We start from the raw sequence: 24,240 nt of genomic DNA, 5'->3' as shown, positions 1-24,240 counted from the left end.
GACTTAACTCTAAGACTTTAACCCTAAGGCTTAACCCTGTTTCAAACTTACAAATTAACCTTAAGACTTAACATAAAGACTTAATCCTAACACTTTACCCTAAGACTCAACCTTAAGATTTAACCCTAAAACTTAATCTTAAGACTTAACCTTAACAATTAACCTCAAGATTTAACTCTAAGCCTTAACCCTAAGACCTAACTCTAAGACTCAACCCTACGACTCAACCATAAGCCTTAACCTTAAGACTTAAGTCTAAGACTTAACCCTAAGACTCAACCTAAAGACTTAACCTTAAGACTTAACTCTAAGACTTTAACCTTAAGGCTCAAACTTAAGACATAACCTAAATAATTAACCCTAACACTTAACCTTAAGACTTTACCATAAGTTGCGGTGAATGAAGAGACGGGACGCAGCTTGATGCAAGCAAATGTCAATTTATTGTAAATAAGCACGAGGTTTTATACACTTTCAGAAGCTGCGCGTTTTAAACAGATTGGTTCTTGAAGCTAAGCATTGCATACTAGGCAGTCCCTGATTGGTGGTTAACTACCAGCAATTAACAGCAAGGTGTTACCTTTCCTTGGCGCCATCCTTGGCGCCATCCGTCTCCCACCCCCCTGTGCTCTGCAAACATGCCTCATCATGTTAATTGTTGTCTAGACAAGCTCGAGCAAACTCCCCTCAGCTAACTGATTGCCGCGCATGGTCCCAGTTTGCAGACCGCTCCTGCAATAAGTCATAACCTAAAGACCTAAACCTAAGACTTAACCCTAAAACTCAACCTTAAGACTTAACTCTAATATTTAACCCTAAGACTTAACTCTAAGACTCAAACTTAAGACTTAACCTAAAGACTTAATCCTAAATCTTAACTGTAAAATTAATCCTAAAATTTAACCTTTAAAACTTTAACCTTGAGACTTAACCCTAAGTCTTAACTTAAAGACCTATCCCTAAGACTTAACCTTAAGACTTAACCCTAAAGACTCAACCTTAAGACTTAATCCTAAGACTCTACCTTAAGACTTAACCCTAAGACTCAACCTTAAGACTTAACTCTAAGACTCAAACTTAAGACTTAACCTAAAGACTTAACCGTAAAATTAATCCTAAAACTTAACCTTAAGACTTAACTCTAAGTCTTAACCTAAAGACCTATCCCCAAGACTTAACCTTAAGACTTAACCCAAAAGACTCTACCTTAAGACTTAACCCTAAGACTCAACCTTAAGACTTAACTGTAAAGACTTAACCCTGAGACTTAACCGTAAGATTCAACCTTAAAACTTAACTTTGACTTAACCCTAAGACTTAACCTTAAGACTTATCCGTAAATTTAACCCTAAGACTTAAAAGTCAACCTTAAGACTTAACCCTAAGGCTCAACCTTTAAGACTTAACCTTAAGACTTAACACTAAGACTTAACCCTAAGACTTAACCGTAAGACTCAACCTTAAGACTTAACCTTAAGACTTAAATTGAAAACTTAACCATTAGACTTAACCCTTAGACTGAACCCTAAGCCTCATCCCTAAGACTTAACCCTAAGACTTACCCTTAAGTAATAACTTTAAGACTTAACCCTAAGACTCAACCTTAAGACTTAACCCTGAGACTTAAACCTAAGACTTATTCTTAATACTTAACCTTATAGACTTAACGCTAAATATTTAACCCTGAGACTTAAACCTAAGACTTAACCTTAACACTTGACCCCTAAGACATAACCTTGAGACTTAACCCTAAGACTTAACCTTAAGACTGGACCCTAAGACTTAACCTTAAGACCTAAGTTTAAGACTTAATGCTAAGACTCATCCTTAAGACTTAACACTGAGACTTAACCTTGAGACTTAACCCTTAGACTTAAACCTAAGACTTATCCCTAAGACTGAACCCCAAGACTTAACTTGAATACTTGCCCTTAATATTTAACCCTAAGACTCAACCTTAAGACCTAACCCTAAGATTTAACCCTGAGACCTAACCTTGAGACTTAACCCTGAGACTTATCCCTAACATTTAATCCTAAGACTTAACCCTTAGACTGAAACTTAAGATTTAACCCTAAGACTTAACCTTAAGACTTAACTCTAAGACTTAACCCAAAGCTTAATGCTAAGACTTAGCCCTGAGACTTAACCCAAGACTTAACCTTAAGACTCTAACCTTAAGACTTAACCCTAAGACTTATCACTAAGTCTTAACCTTAGGACTTAACCTAAAGGCTTAACCCTAAGACTCAACCTTGAGACTCAACCTTAAGGCTTAACCTTGAGACTTAGCCCTGAGACTAAACCCTAAGACTTAACCTAGCAAGAGGGCAGAAGTGGCACTGGAATTCAGGAGGGGACATGGCCAGGCTAGCCAGCCTGAACTGGCCAAAGGGATGTTCCATGGCATGGGACATCACGCTGAGTATATATAAGCTGGGGGAAGAAGAAGGAAGTGGGGATATTCAGCGTTACAGCGTTTGCCTTCCCAAGTCCCCGTTAAGTGCGATGAAGCCCTGCTGTCCTGGGGATGGCTTAGCACCTGCCTGCCTATGGGAAGCAGTGAATGAATTCCTTGTTTTGCTTTACCTATTAACCTGCCTTTATCTCAACCCAGGAGTCTTCTCACTTTGCTCTTCCGTTCCTCTCCCCCATCCCACTGTGGGGGGAGAAAGCAAGCGAGCAGCTGTGTGAGGCTTAGTCACTGGCAGAGGTTAAACCACAACACAATCTTATCTCCCATTTCCAGCACGGGGCTCCACACACATCTCTCTAAGGGTCTCCAAAACCACAACGGTTGAAAACCCATCCAAGAAGAGACCAATTTCAGCTCTTAACAGAGGATGAATGACTTCTCTTGGCTGGCCATGGAAGGAGCCCCAGTGGAAGTGCCACTGCTACACACGGATGGCAACCTTTCTGAGCATCCTCCCAGAATATCCTTCAGGCTCGTTAGGCATATACAGTCCACAGAAGAACTGCAAAAGTAAAGATTTTTTAACCCGGAAATATTTTTTGCACATTTGCAGCCACTGTATCAAGCAGTCCAGAGTCCAATGGTTGACCTTACTTTTGGGCATGTTGTTTTTTACTCCCCTTTATGTATTTGCATGTAATACAAGTTACATAGAATCAGGAAATGGTGTCAGCCCAAAGTTCAAATTAATTTCCCTATTAAAGGTCTTGCACAACCATTTTTACAGCAGGTCTTTAATGAAGTCTTTAGTCCAGTTAGAAGGCTGAGATTACAGGTAACTTCAGCAGGTCATTAATACTTTCTAGAAAACAAGTTTTCTTTTTCACATTTCTTTACCAAAGTTGATAACAGTGATTATGCTTGTTTCAGAGAAACTACAAGACGCTTTATCCTCAAAAGGATACAAATCATATGAAAAGTTATTTTTCTCCACTTGGCACATAATTTCTCAACCTTCTTTATCACAAGCAAGCCACTTGCATCCTAAGTACTAGAAATGCAATGATCTATCTAATGTATCAGCCAATATTAAACATCTACCAACTTTATCACACATCTCCATCCAAGATTTCATAAGAAATAAACATTTTATTGCTCTTCTCAAGGTTTCCAGACAGACTAAGTCTCTCTGTGGACAACAAACTTCAAAGAAACACTGTGCAACAGCTTTAAAAGGCTGTATTTAGAGGGAGTACTCCCATCCAGACAAGTATCCAACTTCCAAAAATCTGATCTCTGTAGGATACCTCAAACCACATGTAAGAACTGAGACATTAATATATGTTACATTTTTAAATCCTAACACTTTATACCTCAATCCACAAATTCCAAGTCACATGTTCAGCAGACCAGCATGAGAAAGGATAACAGATTTTAGATTAGACTTATCCTATTTCTATTAGTCAGGGAGCTCCAGTCCTATGGCTCTTGTGCAGAACTCTGTGGGCCAAATTAATCCCATGCTGTCATATCAATGTTTCTAAAGATTTTTTTAATGCCCTGACTTTAATGGGTGTTTTGTACCAGCACTTTCAGCAGGATCAGACCTTCAAGGCATTAGATGCCTGAAGTCTTAAATGGTTAAAAAGTTAGCTGTTTGGGCGCAGAAGTCAGTATAGCCACTGCCCCATCAAGATCATTATCAGCAATTAAAACTGAAGCAGATATTGTCAAGATTCTTCATCTATAAACTTCCTATTTCTTTCTCATCTAAAATGAAGAGATAGGAGCAGAGTACCAAACTGTAGTGTGTTGGTTTATGGGTTTTGTAATTATTTAACAACCTATACTGCTTGCACACCTCTCCCACTGGTCCAGTTATTGCCGTGTGATTTGATTGCTGTGCACACCAAGAGCCGTGTATTTGTAACATGCAGTTCCCTGGGGCACGCAGCCATACCCACCAGCTATCACAGAAGTCAAACAATGGAGCCAGTTTCAGCCTTGCTCCTGGCCCACCTTCTCCACTAAGGTTTTTGCCTCTCAGCTTCCTTTCAGTGCTACTAGATCTGAGCAAATGCTGCAGTTTTCCTTAAAACTACACTTTTGGGAATCCCAGGACTTTGTTAGCAAAAGCCAAACCAAACCAAACCACCTCACCCCACTAGTTCCTGGCTTATAAAAAAAGAAGCTGGACAACAGGAATTAAGGTTTTGGAAGGCAGAAAGGCAATGAGAAGTACACCAGATGGTAAATTCATGATTTTTAAGCTAGTCACATAACTCTGAGCACCTGTCTAGTTTGGGGGAGATTTATGTATGTATTTGTGCAACTGACAGCCTTTTACCTGGCAGTATCAGAGAAGCATAGAAAAAGCCTCCTGTTAATTAACCTGCAAACAATTTACGAGACCTGCTCTTTAGATCATGCTGTTGCTCAGCCTTCAAGTCAGATGTAGGCTCTGTGTGGGGGTGAGCCTCTAGGCTGCCACATAGCACACCCTCCTCCTCCCTGCACAGAGCGGGCAGCTCCCAGCGAGCCAGCCAGCCCTGCAGTGACAGGGCTCCAGCAGCACTCGCACCCACGGGCTGGCAAGACAGGTTCCTGCCTAGCGCAGACTTGAACCAAAACCGCTCGTTGCAGTGCTCAGCTTTCTCCCCTCACACACACACTACTGACTGCCGCTCTGGTGGGGCAGGGGGATGAAGCAAACATACCTTACTGCAGTTAAAGGGCTCTGTGGAGCATCTCAGCCTTCTTGCCCTTCACTGCATTGCACAGGGGAGGGCCAAGCACAGCAAAACTATCGTAACATACAGCGCCAGCCAGTGTCTGACAGCGACAAGCAACCAGGCCATAGCAGCACACTATATTGGGGTATTGGCACATTCCAGGCATGCATCACAACATGTGCTTGCCAGCGAGCCCTGTGAGGTGGGAACAAGGCACCTGGGATCCCCAAGGGGCTTGCAGGCACCTGCAAGATCTAGCTCTGCAACAGCACAGTCCTTGCTACACCTTGCTTCTTCCACAGCTCTCTCCTGCCAAGGAACAGTTTCTAATGGTTCATTTCCTGCCTGTCTTCATTCTTGCAGGAGCAGGAGTCTGTGGCCACACAATTAGCTCTGCTCTGTGCTGGGGAACATGTAAAATCAAGTCATGGCTTCGGGACTTACTAGCGCAGGTCTGCCTTTACCAATGCTTATGCTTTTGGAAGAATGCCTTAGCATTCACCTGGCTTTGAGCAACAAAAGTGTTTCTGATCCATGCTGTTAACAAAGAGGGGTGCTAAAAATCTCTTCTAATACATGTGTCTCAAAGGAACAATGCACCACAATCCAAGCAAAGAATGAATTTCAGGCAAGACTGAATTAGGCAATGCTTGTGTGGCTTGGCACTCCCCAGCAATAATGAAATGCAAGCATAGGCTGACATTCAATTGATCCTGAGCCAGGATGAGAGCATTAGAGAAGCAGGGTTACACATAATCTCCCTGAAGCTTCATGATTTGGTCTAGAAAGCTTTGCTTTCGAGCTTTTGGATAAATTTATTCCCAAAACACAGAATGCAGATGCAGACCTACAGATCTACATCCTTCTCAATTATTTGCCACGCTCCCAAAATCACCCAAGTCGTTGCACTTAATTCTCCTGTCAAAACTTACCATATTCTCCTAAGCTTGCCCAGATGCAGACCTCAAAACAAGCAATTTTTCACATTTCAGAAATGGTTTCAGCTGCAAGCTTTGGGTTTAGGCACTGATCACAAAAGAGCTTTGGACCTCAGTCTCCCAGTCTGATATTGCCCATTATAACTGAACAGAAGCACATTTCCAAGGCCTGCACCCATATGAAGAACACTCCAAATCTTACCACTCTCAGACTTAAAGGAAACGGATTGACCAGCATACAGGTCAGTGATGCTGTCTGTGCATGTGCTGGCTCCCTGCTTCTCATAGCTGCATTTGACTTTGGTGGGTCTATCTGTGCCATTTTTATGTGGCTTGCAGTCACATGTCCAAGAGGATGAGTGCAGCATGAATTAAAGGCTGTCTAACTGCACAAAAGCATGCAGCACATACAACTGTGTACGAGCACATGTATGTACATGTGGGCAACCCCTGCACTTCAGGCAAGTGTCAGGCAGAATGTGCTCCCCTCGGCGTTACTCCCTCCTAGGGACCCTTAGCTGAAACAGGCTGTTGAGTGGGTGTCTGGGGAGGGAGCTGTTGGCCACAGAGACCACCAGTACCTCCAGGCTGAGCGCAGACAGGCAAGCTCCCTTCACTGTCCTTTGGCACATGGCCTGAAATGTGAGATCATGCACTTCAGCAAGCATGACAGGCCATAGAAACATCCCACTGCCCAAAGGCATCCTGCTGTCATCTTGGGAATCCTACTAAAGTGAAGCTTTCATTTCTGGAGCATCCTGTCGTGGTTTAACCCCGGCTGGCAACCAAGCACCACGCAGCTGCTTGCTCACCCAGAGGGATGGGGAGGAGAATCAGAAGGTAAAACTCAAGAGTTGAGATAAGAACAATTTTTAATAGGTAAAGCAAAAGCCACGCACGCAAGCAAAGCAAAGCAGGGAATTCATTCACCACTTCCCACGGGCAGGCAGGTGTTCGGCCATCCCCAGGGCAGCAGGGCTCCATCATGTGCAACGGTTACTTGGGAAGACAAACATCATAATGCCAAATGTCCCCCCCTTCCTTCTTCTTCCCCCAGTTTATATACTCAGCAAGACATCATATAGTATGGAACACTTCTTTGGCTAGTTTGGGTCACCTGTCCTGGCTATGTCTCCTCCCAGTTTCCCGTGACCCTTCAACCCTTCAGCACTGGCAGGGCCCAAGAAACTGAAAAGTCCTTGATTTATTATAAACATCACCCAGCAACAACTAAAAACATCAGTGTGCTATCAACATTGCTCTCACACCAAACCCAAAACACAGCAATGCACCAGCTACTAAGAAGAAAATTAATTCCATCATAGTCAAAACCAGGACACATCCTCAATCCACTCTTGCTTTCAGCATGCCCTTCTCCTCTTCCCCCTTACCCTTCTAGCAACACTGCATTCTGCTTGCTCCCTGAGAGAAACAGAGCAAACATAACCTGATTAACCAAGGGGATTTGGGCAGGAAGGGGCGGGGAGGAGATTAATATGCAGAGAAACACAGAGCCTTTCCCTCTCACATTAGCTCTTGCCTATTCAATAATTAAAGTGTTCTGTTGTGACCTCTGACTTTGGGATTTGCTATAAAAGCTTCTTGTAAACTCTGTCTCAACACACAGGTATCAAAAGAAAGAGAACATTTGGTCTGACAAGCTGAAATTTCTTTCCAACTCCAGGGTCAGTCAGAAGTTTAACATCACTTGCGTACAAGCCTATGGCTCCATTGTAAAACCTAAGGGTCCCTCCTGCTGATGTTCATCTACTGGCAGCTGGAATCCAGCATTTATTTGGCTAGACTGTCTTTGAAGCATGGTTTAGAAGTTAACGCAGGCTTTCTCCATTTCATGTACGGAAAAATCGCCAAGGCTGACAGCATTTTGTACAGGCTCGTACGAATATGGAACAGGTTCTGGCTGCCCTCCAAGTTCATTTTGTATTCTGTTTTCTTTCCGTCTGTTCTTGCTTGCTTACCATAAGACATATAGATGTTTCAGGTCAGAAATGCAAAGCTATCCACATGCAGAAAAGATGCCTTCCCTGACCTACCATGGAGCTATTTTTGGCTGCTCCTATTTACAGAGGTCATGCACTGAACTAACTGGCTCTCAGTAACCTTTGCCTAAGAGATGTGAAATGTTACAGAGATTTTTTTAATTATTATTACTATTTTAATTCTCTCCATAACTGAACACCCTATTGACTCCAAATCTCCAGATGTTGTTGGTAAGGAGTGTATTTTTAAAGGGGATGCAAGACTGAGATTATACCCAAGGAATTTATGTTTAGCCATAATGTTGAACACACATAGTAAGGACATAGCCTTAATCCAGAACTTTACAAAACATATTGAGTACCCTCAGCCTTCATCTGCCTTCACTTCTCAAGACCAAATGTGGAGATTGAAACTTCTAGAGCCAGGTAGTATTTCTAAGTGAAACAAGATTTCTTGTCCTTATTGTGCCACTCTGGGGGAACAAACAGTTGATGAGATTAAAAGTGAAGGAACACCATGTTAGCAGCCAAACACACACACAGAATGATTACTCCATAAAGAAAGCAACAGACCTAGCTCCTTCTATCTGAACACGTAAATACACCACATCACATCCTGGCATTCAGACACCTGGGCTCTGTCCATTCTGTGTCTCACAAATTTTAATACTGACATTCTTCCACCAAACTGGCACTGCCCTGTCTGCAAGCATTCCAGTCCAGAGACCAAGAGTGATAGGTGAGCCCCATTGCCCCAGCAGCCAGTCCAAAGGCTTGTCACGTGGCAAGGAGTTAACACAAACCACGGGGACTGCGCATCCCTGTTTGCCACTCCAAAAACCACCCACCCGCACACAAGTGAGCAAAAGATAAAGCATGCTGGTATCTTTTCCCTTCTGACATCACAGCATTAAATAGCAAAATCTTCCACAAATGCACAATGAATCCTACATAGACTATAGAACGTATAAAGCAGAAATTATGTACAACTAGAAAAGGATATGGAGAATATATTGGGGGTGAAGCATCCAGGAGACCCAGCATCCAGAAATCCAGCTCTTGTGCAGACATGCATACACACACACACAGAATCCATAAGACTATCTCCCAGCACCTCACATTTTCATCCTATTGGCATCTTTCAAAAGGGTGCCTGCACTGAGATACTGCCTCTTAAGGCCAGAACCATATAGGGTCTAGGGGTACGACTGAATCTGGATACAATTATGAGAAAGACAACACAAGATTGAAGATAGCAAGTGAGAAATGGCATGCTTTGCATTTACCACCCAGAACAGAGGTGTGCTGTTCCTTTAATTACAAGGCCCAAGTTGGAGAATAAAGAGATTCTGCAAGTATCACGATTCCCTCCATAGGAGCTAAAAGTTAGGTGTTTGTTCTCAGTGGTAGCATCCGCCTCCTTAAACAAGACTCACCATAGTTTGTAAGACAACAAAGCCCTGCCTGCAAATGCTTGCTGACATTTGTGCAATTTCATCCAAATACAGGAGCAGAGGGTCCACAAACCAGAAACTCCACACTTAGCATAGCACCATGAAAATGCTTCATTGGCAGTCCGTAGGCAAGCAGCAACCATTCATTTTCTGTTTAAAATTTGAGTGTAACTAAGAAAAGTGAATTGATAGAGCTAAGGGTCAGTGTAATGTTTGTGTAATGTTCTTGAAAAACACAGCACACCAAGAAAAGCATCATATTTGGCAATTACTCTGCCTTACTCTGCTTCCAATTTCACTTCCCTGTCTTGTTCTGCCTCTTTGGTGAGCTCTTTGCTGAGGAGAACTGTGGCATGTGTATGTATCATGCCTGCACTGTGAAGCTGTGCTCCCAATACAGATGTTCAACTTGGTACCTGCTTGAAGTATGTTGATGATTTCACTTACAGCTGCATAACAAAGCCGAGTCAAAAGCTCACACTTGTGTTGGCACCCAGGCTCTAAATGGAGACTGCAAAACCAGAATGTGATTATCTCTTGAGCTCTGGCTTTCCCACTCCACTCCAGGCAGTGAACTGGCTTGGTTTTTATTCACCACGAACCACAAAGAGCTGCAGAAACTAACCCATACATTGCAAGCCAGAAAATCTCAGAGGCTGTAAAAGTTACACTTTATAGTGCTGATGTCATCAGTGAAAGCTTGGAAGAGAAGTATCCTGCATGCTGAGGTGGATCCTTCATGAAAACACAGACTAAACCATTTCCAATGTCTAGGACTTCCTTGACTCTGTAACTTCATGCTGCCCAAGTGAGACCTTCCTTTTGCAGAGCTTCAGCTGTGATGCTCTCATCTCTTAAATGGATGAAAGAGATAAAGGCATGTATTCACATCTTTCTTGTGGTTCTGTAGAGCAGGCAGGACGTGAAGTTCCTCCACCAAGCCTGTGCATCTGTAACGTTGAGATCTACTCTCAGCTTTCTACAGTGGTGGTATGGCCCAGCAACTTCTCAACCACAAGATGCTGAGCTTCCAGCAACACAACCTGGAATTCTGATTCACAAAAACAGAAGTTTGGCCACAGTGATTTTTGGATGGGAGAGAATACATAACGTGCTACTGTTTTGCACATGCAGAGGGTCAACCGGATATGTAAGGTCTGAAATGCTGGAAAATTATTTCCCTCCACAGGGGAGGCAAGACTCTGTTGTTAAATGTACTGTGTCCCAACTAAATCAGTAAAAACATCTTTGCAGGACTCTAGCTCTTTAACCTGAGCTAACCAACTTGTTGGCATGTGATGTGCTGAGGAAGGATCCTGGAGAAAACCAAAACTGACAGCTGCAGAATTAATATGAATATTAAAATAAGAGCAAGGGGGTCTCTGCTCCAGATGGAGTGCAGGGACATGCCTCTGACCTTTTGCTGCTGAACCTGCCTGCCCTCTTGCATTGGCAAGTGGCAAAAGCAGCAGCCCACAGCCCTCCTCTCATATCACTCCAGCTCCTTAGAGTAATTTATAGAAAGTCTCCACCTACTGCAACCTGCCAGGCACTCAAAAACACGTTAGGTAACAGTAACAGTTCTGCTCGTGCCAGTTCAGAGGGCAGCAGCAAGGCTGCATTACCTATTACACGCCTCCTGACAGTCAACAGAAGGAAGGTGCTGAACTGGCTGAGATATTTTTGTGACTTTGTTAGGCGAAGACTGAACAGTGGCCCCTGCCCACGGGTGTGCTTTTCCATCTCTCTCTGACCATGTGATTTATCCAAGCATCCCATTTCCTGCAGTTCCTAAGTAAGTAAGTATTCAGACTTGTATCAAGGGAATGGGTTTGGCTTAGAGAATCCTGCACAGTGACTCATGTTTCCATGAGTAAATTAATTTCCTTAGAGAAGCAAGACAAAATCATACATTCTGCTTAGTCCAGCTACCTAGAGTGATGACTGGGGAAGCTTCTGCAAGAAATACAGTTTTCTTTAGCTTTGCATTGACAAAATCACTGCAAGAAATAGTTTTATATAGCTTTATACTGAATGCATAATCTCTTGCTGTTGTACTTGCAAACATAACCAACCTTTTAAGGGGGAAAGAAAAATCAGTGTAACTTGGAAGTTCTGCATACTGAAACATGTCAGCTAGAAAACAGTTTGCAATCAAAAACATACCTCTGACAAAAAGGCATTGTGGAAGCCTGGGATCTTCAGAACTTGAACACTATTTAACTGGTCTCTATATATACATTCCCCTGGTGTGCATTTTAAAATAGGTTGTAGAAACACACACTTATAAATACCTGGACATGAGAATTGCATAAGCTAGCCCCTCCCCTTCCCCACAATGACAGTGCAAAGAAAAAGAGGGTGTAAGGCAGCAAAAGCACAGGATCTTTATAATCCCAGCATCCTTACCATAACATTCATGCATGGAAGCAGCCAAGGAGAGGGACCTAGAAGTGTATGGACCATGGCTAGTCAGTTATGTGCAAAGATACCTGCTAATGCAAGCCAAGGCAAAACTCATCTTTTAGCTTTTAGTTTTCTTAGGAGATCAGTTCAAACTGTTTGATGTGGCTATACTGTCCAGATTTGAAGAACACAAAATATGGATTTCTGCAGAGTATGAACAAACTTCCTGCATCTTACCCTGTTAAGTATTTTGAAATTGGAATAATTCTGGCTCTGGCAACTTTTCTGATGTTGTCAATTTAGCAGAGCATTACCAGGTGCCAAGTTCCATTTTGGGGTCCAAGCCTATCTAGTTTAGGTAAAGAACCTCCATAATCTTCATTTTGCTTTATGAAGCTGAAGCATTTCAAAATTAACTAATCCCTACAGTACAATCATCAGAAAGACCCTTCCCATTTTACAAAAAGAAATGAAGCCATTAAAGCTGTTTAGGAAGTTGTTCAGGCCTCAGTATAAATCAAAGAGAAAGAGAAGACTGGAACATGATGTGGCTATGTCTAGTGCCAGGTCCTTCTCTCACACACTGACATCATATGAAAGCAAAGCCCTTGACAACGTCACAGCAAAAGCAGGATTGATCATGCTGAGAACAACACAATTTTTAGGGGCAAGTCATACTTCACATCTCAGGTAGAGCGGAGAAATTCCGCTGACCTTTCCAGGGTTGGTCAGCATCAACACTGGCTTTGGGTTACAGCTAACCTCCTGGCTGAGCTGTAGCTCATACAACAGATATGTGCTGGTCACAGTTTGGTGTCATTACTCACCTCAGCAGCAGCATCAGATTTAACTTAATCTGTCATTAAGTCAGGACCTGAGCAAATGACAAGTGTAGAAGTTAAGCATCACCGTGTAAAACCTGTGGCATATTAGCAAAATGGAGAGAAATCTACTAATAATTTGTGTTCCATTGAAAATAGCGAGATGCACACATTGAGCTCACCTTGTGTAACTGTCTTGGGACTTGATTTTTGGAATAAAGGTTTCATCAGTATTTCATAGTTTAAAGACAAGCACATTGTTTAATAAGAACGTGGCAATGTTTCCTTCTGTTGTCAACCAAAGCCTGATCAAATGCCTCCTGAGGCCAGTGGAAAGGCTCCACTTGTAACTCCTAGAATAAAAATATAAATGTTTCCACATTCAACTTTCAGACAACAGACAGCTAAGGACAACCTGATGCTTTATGTTATAAATAACAATTTGTCTTGGTTCTGTTTTCAGTAACAGGGAACACAACCACAAGCAAGGGAAGATCTTGTTGAAACTTACACCCTGAAAACAATGTTCAATTTTACTCTGCCTGAGCCACAGGATAAGAGCAACCTTGTAATACCAACATTCTTCTCCAAGGAGCCTTTGTCTCACTGTGGCAGTAGTAAAATACCATTTGCTCGACATTGGCTACATATTTTTAAAATGCTCATTGATCTATCCAGCCAGTCTTGTCTTAGAAGCCTCTTATCTCACATTTAAACTCTTCAAAAGTAAACATTTTTATAAGCAGAAAATATTTCTTCTTCATCTTCGATCCTGTCAAATGTTCATTTTCTGTCCTGCCAGATGTCTGGAACCCAAACTCTGGTTTAGTCCATTCATATAAAGCCACTGTAAATACAGATTCCTGGGATGCAGAACTCCCTAATCCATTTTTGAGACTTCTGATAAAACAAGATGCTCAGCAAACCCAACATAACACAGAACAACAGAACTATTGTTATACGGTTTCCTTTTATTCTGCATTCATGCAGCATTGTCTACTCAACACCTACCCACACTTTCCCTTCCTTAGCTGCCAGTCTCCTCTGCACATCTCACAAGCATCATTCATTACTCAAGCAGCAGCAAGGAACAAAGCACACCTAGTTTTGCAACTGATATGTCATTATATTTAGTTTCCTCTGATAAAAGTGTTAGCCTGTATGATAAGAACCAAATAGTTTTATTTTTCTAGCTTATTTCACACAGATCTCCACATTTCAAGTATTTTTTAGATGTTTTCTCACCTGTGTTTTTTGTTTCTTTTGTTTTGCCAATGGACTGCAGAAGAAATGATGAGGCTTTAGGCTACTGTTCCTGTCAGATCATCACAGCGAAAGGGAATTGTCACTAGGATGGTCTGTGACAAGGCGCTAGCATGCCTTGAACAGCAGCAGAAAATTCCTTCAGTTGTAAAGCACAGTTTGTTAGATGAGTGCAAGCCTTAGGTGTGTTGAGATATACCCATCTTCACACCACCTGCTCTGCTCTAGCATGGCCGAAGGCCATGTTTTATACTTGCACGCACAGTGAGGTCATGGGGAGATGAGGACCTCCATGCAATCTCCTTTGTAAATTGGCTAACTCTAGTGACTAAGAGGTAAACTATATAAAGTGACTTTAGAAGAGGAAAAAGACATCCCAGACAAAAAAGAGATGGAAAGGTTGTTACGGGTTGAGGAAGACAAAGGCATTAATTAGTAAGGAAGGACTTCTGCCATTGCAAGATAAGCACCTCAGAAAGGAAGTCAAGCATGTTCCTGAAGCCCTGAACAGATACTGCCAAAAATCAGCTAGACTTAGAAACCCAAAAGGAAACTAAGACATCACAAAGCTACCGTAGCTACAAGAAATTAAAAAAAAAAAAAGGGTGGTGGGGGATGGGGAGTGGTGAAAAAAGTATCACTGTAAGGCAAGAATGGGAAAATAAAGGTAACAGCTACTCGCACAAGATCAAATTAACGCTTCTCTTATTTTCATTAAGGATGAACACATTAATCCATGGCATAAAGCCAGAATGCCTAAGAAGGGGGGTAGAAGGGAGAAATGGGCACAAGATAATAAATGAACACAGCCAGCTGGTGAGCAAAACTCAGAGTCTGCTGTACTCCAGCTACAGGAACCAGACATTCTCCATCCCAGAATCCCAATGCACAGTAAACCACAAATCCAGGTGCAGGGATTTTAAGTACATTTACTGACTTGGAGGCATTACCACAGGACCAGAGAACAGCAAGGATTTAAGAAGCGAGCCATGGTGGAAGCCATTTGGGCCTGTGCTTCTCACATCTGTGCAGTTCTTCAGGAAAACTTGCAAAGAAAAGTTTAACTACAAACATGAAATTCAATGGAGAAAGAGATAAAAGGTAGCATGGGTTTACCAAAAGTAGTTTTGGTAAAGGACAACCTTGTAGCACAGTATAAAATTGAAACTTCAGGCATCTAGGAAACAATAAAAATGTGTAGGGATTTGCTCTTTGTTAGTATCCTAGCAGGATATAAGTGAACAGGGGAAGGACTTTGGTTTACTAACCAACCACAGGGTGAATAGAGCTGGCTGATGGTGTGGTGTGACTGCGAAAAGACAGGGCGACTCCAGTCATCACATATCCAGGAAGGGCAGGAAAACATGAGTGTTCCTGTTCCAGGTGCCACCAAGAAGGCTGTCTGAAACACTCCACACAGCAGCCTCTCTAAAAGAAAAGCGTGGTAACTGAGAGCCCGTGGAAAGGCCATTCCAATGACCAGAGCACACCCCCCAACCTGCTAGACTGAAAAGGCTTAGCTTATGTAGTTAAAACAGCAAATGAATGGCAGTTGGGTACACACACAGACGGAAAGGGGAAGTAAACGCCAGAGGATAATGTCTGTATAAAAACCCCGAACATTTGCAGATTTAGATGGAAATCAGAAGCAGGTTTCTAGCTAGTGGACAACAGGCTCCACCCGGAGCTACGGCCATACACCGGAGCGGCTGGGGCCGGCGGCGGGGCTGGCCCGGCTCCGCGGAGCGGGCACCGAGCGGCGCGGCCGGCGAACGGGGACCAGAACGCCCTGAGCTCCGCTGCCCTTGTCCCCGAGGGCGCCGCCCGCCGGCTGTGCGCGCGCTGCGCGTCCTCCTCGCCCTCGGCACCGAACGCCTCACACCGCCGGCACCCGCCCGCGCAGTAACGCCATGAGGGGAACCTTCCCCGCCGGCGCAGCGCGGAGCCGCAGCCCGGCCAGGCCGTCTCGGGCTTGAGGCGGGCCCGCCCGAGGGCCCCCAGGGGGGCTGCGGGGCGCCGGCAGGGCTGAGCCGCTCCTCGCCCGCCTCAGCTTCCCGCATAGGGCCGCCCGTTGCGGGCCGCGCGTCCCAAAGCGGCCGCCACCGGACCACGCACTACTGACCCCCGCCCCTCACCCCCCGCCGCGCCGGTACAACGCGCGCGCGCCGCGCCCACACCCCCCCCCCTCCTCCGACCCGACGTGCCAACGGGCACGTCTCCACTGCCACGGCCCGCCCGCCGCACGTCAGCCGCCCGGCCCCTACTTAAGACGGCGGCCGGCACCTCCCCGCCCTGCTGCCACACACGTAGCTGAGGATACTCGGTAGGTGCGATCGCCTCCGCGGGACGGGTGCGGGGGGGATGGGGTGCGGGGGGCTGGCTGCTGCGGGGCGGGATAGGCGGCGGCCCCCCGACGTGGAGCTGCTCGGACTGAGGTTCGCTCGGCGCCGCCTGCTCGACCGAGTCCCTTTCGCCGGGGAGCGGCCGGCTACGGCCCCGGTGTGCGGCCCGGTGGGGGGGTGGCGGCGCCCCGCCCTGCTCGGCCGCCCTCCCCTCCCTCGAGCTGCTGCTCCCCGGGGACGGCAGTAGCCCGCGACCCCGGGGCTCTGCGGGGGGCCCGGGGCTCGCTGGAGCAGCTCCGGCCCGCAGCTCTCGGGGCGGCAGCGCTCCCTCCCCGGCACTTCTGGGGACTGGGTGCGGCAGAGGGTGCCAGAGCGAGGGCCGCTCGCCAGCCCAGCGCGGCACAGCGCCCGGGGCAGGGGGGCGGCCGCTGCAGCGTCCCCGGAGCGTGAGCGCAGAGGGCCCCGCCCGCCCCCGCCTGTGTAGCGACGTCTGCGCGCGCAGCGCCTGCGAGGCGGCCCCAGCCGCGGGCTCCCGGGCTGGGCGGGGCTGCGCCAGGGCCGGGACGGCGCCGCCGGCAGCGCCCCGCGGGTGTGGGCAGGGCTGCCACCGCCGTGCCGCTCCGGCAGAGCCCGCACTGCCAGGCTGCCGTGCAGCTGGCAACGGAAACTGTGGCGGGGAGAGAAATGGGGACGCCAGGCTCTAAACATCTTAATTCGAAACTCTGCAGTCTCACTTTAAAATAAACCCACGGAGTTGACTTTGAGGATAGCACCGTGCTTAAGAAGGGCTTGCTGAAGCATTCCGTAACTTCAGCTCTGGAAAGGCTCTCAGGGCACAGAGTAGTAGTTTTTTCAGGGCAGTAGAATGGAGATTGTTAGACCATGCTGTGCTTAGAAGTACTAAAATGGCTCCCTGTACCGAAATGTAATACTGACAGCCATTTAGAACAACGTACCAACGCTGGAGTGCCACCCAGCTATGTCCTCAGTGGTTCTCAGGCTGTATTTGAGGGAAAGCTATGGCGAGCTTAAGCAGTGTGTTGTTATCAATACTTAAGGTTTTTTCAGTCATTTTGTTGCATACAGGCACATAACTGCCAGATTTTTTAGGCATGTGAATGATATTCATTTTCTTAACATCCTCAAATAAAGTCTATCTTGCTTGACACAAACATTCTGGTGTCAGTAAAAGCTCCAAAGCTTGAAGGAATAATCTGCTGCTTTCCTTTCAGAAGTGCACCATGTCTCTCAAGGATCAGCTCATCCACAATGTCCACAAACAGGAGCAGAGTCATGCCCACAATAAGATCAGTGTGGTTGGTGTGGGTGCAGTTGGAATGGCCTGTGCTATCAGCATCCTGATGAAGGTGAGACTTGGGAGGAAGCACAGTTGTGACTACCTGAGGCCTAAAGAAGGGACAAATAGTAATCCCCCTTATGAGACTGACTGGGCTAGCACACAAGATGAACTTTTGGTTGTACCTTCTGTTGTTTGGGCCTGAAGTGCAGCAGCAATCTTCAAGCTATTGACAAGAGAACAAAAAGCTGTAGTTATTGTAAAAGAAGTTTACTCTGGTATTGACAGAACATGTTTTATATATCATCTTGACTTAACAGCTGCATTTACCTTTGAAGGACTTTCAGACTCCCTTCTAACTGGGAGTCCTCTAACACTCCTAAATATACAAAAAGATTAAGAACTGAGGGTTCATTTTGTCTGAAGCAGATTGTGCAGTGGAAAAGTTCTTTGCAGTGTGGACTAGAAAAAAACACTCCTGAGCACTCTGAATGACTTGTCCTCTGCATTGCATTGTTATATTGAAAATGCTGTGGTTAACAAAAAGCAAGCCTGGTGCTAACTAGAAAATAGGTTGTTTATGAACAGCTATTAAATTATTCTTTATCATTGCCTTGCTGAATTGTACAACTATTCCACACAGAATGTAGAACATGAAAAGTACAAAACTGATTCAAAGTGACATCCCAGGAAACTGATCCAAGTACTTTTGGGGAACAAGTGTTACAGATAAGCAAAATTGCTTAAGTAGATCACTGCTTTTAAAATAATTGTAACTTCACAGTTTACAAATAGGATACTTTGCTCAAAGGGGCAATAAACTCACTATTTAATCTTGGTGTCTTGTAGGACTTGGCTGATGAACTTGCCCTTGTTGATGTTGTGGAGGACAAGCTCAGAGGAGAGATGCTAGATCTCCAGCATGGGAGCCTTTTCCTTAGAACACCAAAAATCATCTCTGGCAAAGGCAAGTAGTCTGCTCTAATGTGCTCATTATTTCTGAATGATGATAGCCAGTTTGGATCTCAATCTGGTCATACGAGTCTAGTGCTTAGCCTGGCATCATAATTATTAAGAGGAAAGCTTGCTTAATTTCTGTTCCTACAGAAATATTACTCAGCTGACATTGTTTCGTATACCTTGTTAAGCCCAGTCCAAGTAGGAACCCTCCCGTTCAGTCATAAGAACCCAAGTAGTTCACCAGTCCATTCAGAAAGATTAATTTCTGAAGTACTTTTATTTCACAGTCAGTCAGCCCCTGAATGCATTACTGTTTACTTCTTGGCTATACATGTCTGATAGCTTTAAGTTTAGTGGCAACCTGACCTGGGCAAATGCTAGCCATCTCATACCTTTAGCTACCCCTATACCCACCTGTGCCTGAAATGTGTGGAATATCGCTGCCCATGTTTGGCATGTTAAGATTTTGACATGCCCTTAAGGTTGCCACTTGTGGCAACAAGGCACAGTCTTAAAAGAAAACTTAACTTTCTGTAGAAACAAAGACTAGGGTAACAACCACCAGGACAATTTTTGCACCCTCACCAATACTAAAAGGAACTGAGAACTTCTGAAGTGTGTGTAGAAAGAGGTCATGTCTGACACAGCCTTTTGTCTGCAGATTACAGTGTGACTGCACACTCCAAGCTGGTCATTGTCACTGCTGGTGCCCGTCAGCAAGAAGGAGAAAGCCGCCTGAACTTGGTCCAGCGCAACGTCAATATCTTCAAATTCATCATTCCTAATGTTGTTAAATACAGTCCTGATTGCAAGCTGCTTATTGTTTCAAACCCAGGTTTGTCTTGTGTTGCCTTAAAAGGGTTTGGCTTAGAGAGCAGTGTTTTCTTCAGTAATGTGGCATTAGTTTACTAGTATAACCAAGCACAGGCAAGAAGTGTTATCTTCCCTATCACCACTCGGCAAGCTGGTCCTCTGAGAAACAAAGTTCCCTTCAACATGGGTCTTCAGTTGCCTTTTAAGTGATCTTCTGCATAGCAGTACCCCTGACTGTGTCCTAAGTGCATGTGTAGCATAAACAGCCTCTCAATTCCACCTTTAGAACAGTCACTATGTTCTAAAGAAGTGTGGTGATAGGCATTGGTGTTCTATTGTACATAACTAGGATGCAAATAAAACCCTTACAGATGAACAGAAGATACCATCCTAGTTATCAAACCGCTCATGAGTGGCACTTGTTATCCTCCCTGTTCTACTTACAGTGGATATTTTGACCTATGTGGCGTGGAAGATCAGTGGCTTTCCTAAACATCGTGTTATTGGTAGTGGCTGCAATCTGGACTCTGCCCGTTTCCGCCACCTCATGGGAGAAAGACTGGGCATCCATCCTCTGAGCTGCCATGGATGGATTGTTGGAGAGCATGGAGATTCCAGTGGTAAGTGCCTGGCTGCTACACAGAACTTTTTCCTGAAACTTTGTTTGCAAGTATCTCGAAAAGCTACAGCAAAATGTTGCTCAAAAACCTTTGCACTGCAGCACCCAAGAATGCAAGTCCTGCTTTAAGGTTTTGCTGCACAGAGTAACCCTAGATGATCTACATTTGACCTGAGTTACTCTGCTTTGAAAAGGTCATTACTGTAACCTGAGGAGGCTAAAAATTTCTAGGCTAAGTTGTTCCCATAACTCTAAAAAAAAAAAAAACCCACACACACCTCACAACTGAAAAAGCAAAAGGGTAACATTCTCTGCAAAGGACTCACAAAGACCTGCACTAGACCTACTGATAGTCACTCAGTTGTCTTCACTGGCATCTCTTAATTACTCTAAGAACTCCATATAGGAATTGAAGTGCAGAGGGCAAGTCTAGAGAACAGGAGAAAGAGCAGTTTTCTCTTAACCTGTACTCTAGCAGCACTAGAGCTGCTTCCTGACAGCAGGAACTGCTGCAGTTACCTTCCAGCAGCACTGCTTCTTGACACTCGGGACTCATTTGGAATCAATTCTTTCTCTGAGAAAACTTTGCAAAGTACTTAAGTTTCCTTGTGAGATAATTAATCTGTGTGCAAATCTCAGTACCTGTCTGGAGTGGAGTAAATGTTGCTGGCGTCTCCCTGAAGGCTCTTCATCCAGACTTGGGAACTGATGCAGACAAGGAGCACTGGAAGGAGGTCCATAAGCAGGTGGTGGACAGGTAAATACTGATTATTTTTTTCAATACAATAACAAATTATGAAGAGCTATAGTATCTCTGAACTGCAGTGTCTGTATCTGGTTTCATAAATACCATAGTAGCCCAAAACTAATTATCAAGATGCAGACATAACAGGACTTGAAATAATACTTTAAAGAGTAATGTAGATTTGGCAGAGTTAATTTTTCACCGTTAGTGAACTTTGAATTAGGGAAGTGCTTTAACTTCCAACTTCCCAGTATAACTACAGGCAGTAGCGTAAACTGCAAATATAATTCTTCACTGCTGAGTTCATTTCAGTCCTATCAGCAAATCAGTCAAGCTTCTGATGTCTCCACAGTAGTAAGGCACCTCCAAAAGCCCTTCTTACAAACTTCAAATATTTCAGTTGATGATACTTGTTTTTTAATGAGTAACTTTGTCTTTGTAGTGCCTATGAGGTCATCAAACTGAAGGGGTACACATCATGGGCTATTGGCCTTTCTGTGGCAGACCTAGCTGAAACTATTATGAAGAATTTAAGAAGAGTGCACCCGATCTCTACAATTGTTAAGGTGAGCAGCCCCTTTTTGCTAACTCAGTTGAGTTTTTCCTGACAGGATATTCTATAAAATACACAGACATACACAAATTCTAGCCTAACTATCCTTACCTACTTTTCAGGGCCTGCATGGAATAAAAGATGATGTCTTTCTAAGTGTTCCTTGTGTACTGGGCAATAGTGGCATCACTGATGTAGTGAAGATGATCCTTAAACCTGAGGAAGAAGACAAATTAAGGAAGAGCGCAGATACACTCTGGGGAATCCAGAAGGAATTACAGTTTTAAATCTGCCCAACCAGTTCACTCTGCAGTTTAATGGGTTTAGTGGTTTGTCTTAACATGGCACTTTCCAGGTTAAGTCTTTCAACATATGTATCTTAACTAGAACACACAAAAAGCTTGAATCTGAACAAGTGATGTTCTTCAAGACACCATTAGGAAACTATGCTAGGGTTTTCCCTGTTCAGACACCCCTGTTCTTTGCCAGAGCTAGATAACCTAGTCAGTCTTGTACAGTGCAGTAGTGTAACAGAAATCCAACACTCAAAGCAGCACTGCCTAGAAAACCCTTTGCCTTTTCCTTATCTTGTTTAATGTTGGTTCAGAACAATAAGTAACTAATTATTACACAATGTCAAACCAAAGGCTATTATCTTGCAGTTAAAGGATTGTCAACCTTCTCTGCCACCTGATTAAGTATTTCACTATGGGTAGGTCCAAATCTATTTTCCTAACACTGCTCTAAAATTTTTGTGTATTTTTTTTTTTTAGAGAACCTTATTTTTGTGTACTATATCAGCCTAGTTGTAAGTTTGTCTCCTAAGCATGTTTAAAAAATGTTAAGGTTTCTGCAGAAGACAGTGACTGTCCAACTGTAGTACCAGCTCCAACACCAAATAAACCATGAACTGTTGTTTCTGTCTCCCTTGTTTTAAGTTGTAGGGCTTTGTCTCCAAAATGCAGCTCCACTTGTACCTATCTAAATCAAACAACAGGTAGGAATGAAAAACAATAATGGAAGTATTTAAATACTTGGAACTTAAAACTTGATTCCCATCTTAATGCAAAGAAACAAGCTTTACCAAGATGTTTGGAGAGTGGAGAGACAATGCAACAAAGGAAGATCTTCCTTGCCTGTACACACAAATGCATGTCAGAAGAACCTCTACATCAAGTACTTGACATCCATAAAAAGTAAACTTGCTGCCAAGCACAAAAAAGCATCTCCTCTGGAATAGCCATGCATAGAAACCAACAACAACATTATGCCTTGTATTGGGTCTGGCTGAGCCCCGTAGCAGCCCTCAACAGTGCTGTGCTTTTGTCTTAGTAGCTAGAAAGGCAGTGATAACACACCAGCCTTCAGCTACTGCTGAGCAGTGCTCAGACAGCATCAAGACTGTCTCTCCAAACTTCTCCCACCTCACCAGTAGGCTGGGCAAGATCCTGGGAGGGGATATGGTCAGTTTGGGTCAGCTGTCCTAGGCATACCACATGACATTTGCTCAGATATAAAAGCTAAGAGAAAGGAGAAGGGAGGGCATTTATTATTTATGACATTTGTCTTCCAGAGCAACCACTACCCACACTGAAGCTATGCTTCCTAGGAAGTGGCCAACCATTGCCTCCAGAGGGGAAGCAGAGAATAACATCTTTGGTTTTCCTTTGCTCTTCACACAAGTGCAACTGTTGCTATTGCTTTCATTAAACTGCCTTTACCTTGACCCGCAAGTTTGGGTTTTTTAAATCTTATTCCCTGTCTGCCATACACACACACGCCCCACTCCCTTCTGCAGAGGAGGTATGTGATGGAGAAGCTTGGTGGGCACCCAACATCCGGCCAAGGTCAACACACCACACTCTTCAAAGGCCATAATAAGTTAAAGAATTAATCACCTCAATTGTCATTAGTATTTTAAAACAATATACTTCATTGCAATGAAGATAGAAAGGCATTATTCTTAGCTTTTTGTAACACTAGGACACAGCATGTATCTTAAGAATGGAAACAGAGTGCCTGATTAAGTCCAGGGTAGATTTCTAACATGGACTGCATATAGTATTTTTGAATAAGCTGAAAGTGCTTGTGAAGCAATTTCAGTGACAAAGGAAAAGCTGTAGCTACTGTACTGTACTGCTTTCTCTTATATCCACATGACCAAAATAGCACCTGGAATGAGAGCACAGAGCAACAGTGACTATGAATAGTCATGTTTTATGCAGATGATAGGAAGATGTATGAAGTAATTTTCAAAGCTTTCAGAAGATCCACAGGACTTACAATTTTTACTGCACGAGGTCTCACCCAGCTTTTTAACATGAACTCCAGCTTCTTCAGATCCAATAGTGCAGGAGCGGGCTGGAAACTAGGACCATGCGTGGCAATCAGTTAGCTGAGGGGAATGTGCTCGAGCTTGTCTGGACAACAATTAACATGATGAGGCATGTTTGCAGAGCACAGGGGGGTGGGAGACAGGTGGCGCCAAGGAAAGGTAACACCTTGCTGTTAATTGCTGGTAGTTAACCACCAATCGGGGATTGCCTAGTATGCAAGGCTTAGCTTCAAGAACCAATCTGTTTAAAACGCGCAGCTTCTGAAAGTGTATAAAACCTCGTGCTTCTGTACAATAAATTGACATTTGCTTGCATCAAGCTGCGTCCCGTCTCTTCATTCGCTGCAAATTGGTGATCCTGACGTGGTGCGTTTAAGGATCTAACGTGAAGGGCTCTCGAATCGCCTATCTGAGCGGCGTGCAGTGAACCCCACAGAACTCTGAATGATCTGCTGAAAGGAAGCTGGAGAGTTGAGAGGTGAGCTGTGGGAAATCTGTAACGGGGAATCAGGCTTCGTCCCCAGGAAGAGACGTATATGGACTCAT

General features: G+C 44.2%; 1 protein-coding gene and 1 long non-coding RNA gene across 2 annotated transcripts; one reads left to right on the top strand and one right to left on the bottom strand.

Annotated features, from left to right (window-relative positions):
- Window positions 1-433: 433 nt before the first annotated feature.
- LOC308070995 lies at window positions 434-16,094 on the bottom strand. The gene is made up of 3 exons (XR_013930961.1): window positions 1,408-16,094; window positions 1,323-1,367; window positions 434-1,232 (listed from the first exon to the last, which is right to left on the bottom strand). It is a non-coding gene; the product is annotated as an uncharacterized lncRNA (long non-coding RNA).
- A 121-nt stretch (window positions 16,095-16,215) lies between these two features.
- On the top strand, window positions 16,216-22,274 carry LOC308070982 (L-lactate dehydrogenase A chain). Its single transcript, XM_080405822.1, has 8 exons — window positions 16,216-16,353; window positions 17,605-17,739; window positions 18,519-18,636; window positions 19,291-19,464; window positions 19,889-20,062; window positions 20,701-20,818; window positions 21,249-21,372; window positions 21,482-22,274. Exons 2-8 carry the CDS (start codon window positions 17,614-17,616, stop codon window positions 21,644-21,646), a joined length of 999 nt encoding a protein of 332 aa, XP_080261948.1. The 5' UTR covers window positions 16,216-16,353; window positions 17,605-17,613; the 3' UTR covers window positions 21,647-22,274.
- The last annotated feature ends 1,966 nt before the right edge of the window (window positions 22,275-24,240 follow it).

This window comes from Falco punctatus (assembly GCF_963210335.1).
Source record: "Falco punctatus genome assembly, chromosome: 10".
Classification (NCBI taxonomy): Eukaryota; Metazoa; Chordata; class Aves; order Falconiformes; family Falconidae; genus Falco; species Falco punctatus.
The sequence above is the reverse complement of the archived record's forward strand: the minus strand, read 5'-3'. Positions and strand labels throughout refer to the sequence as shown.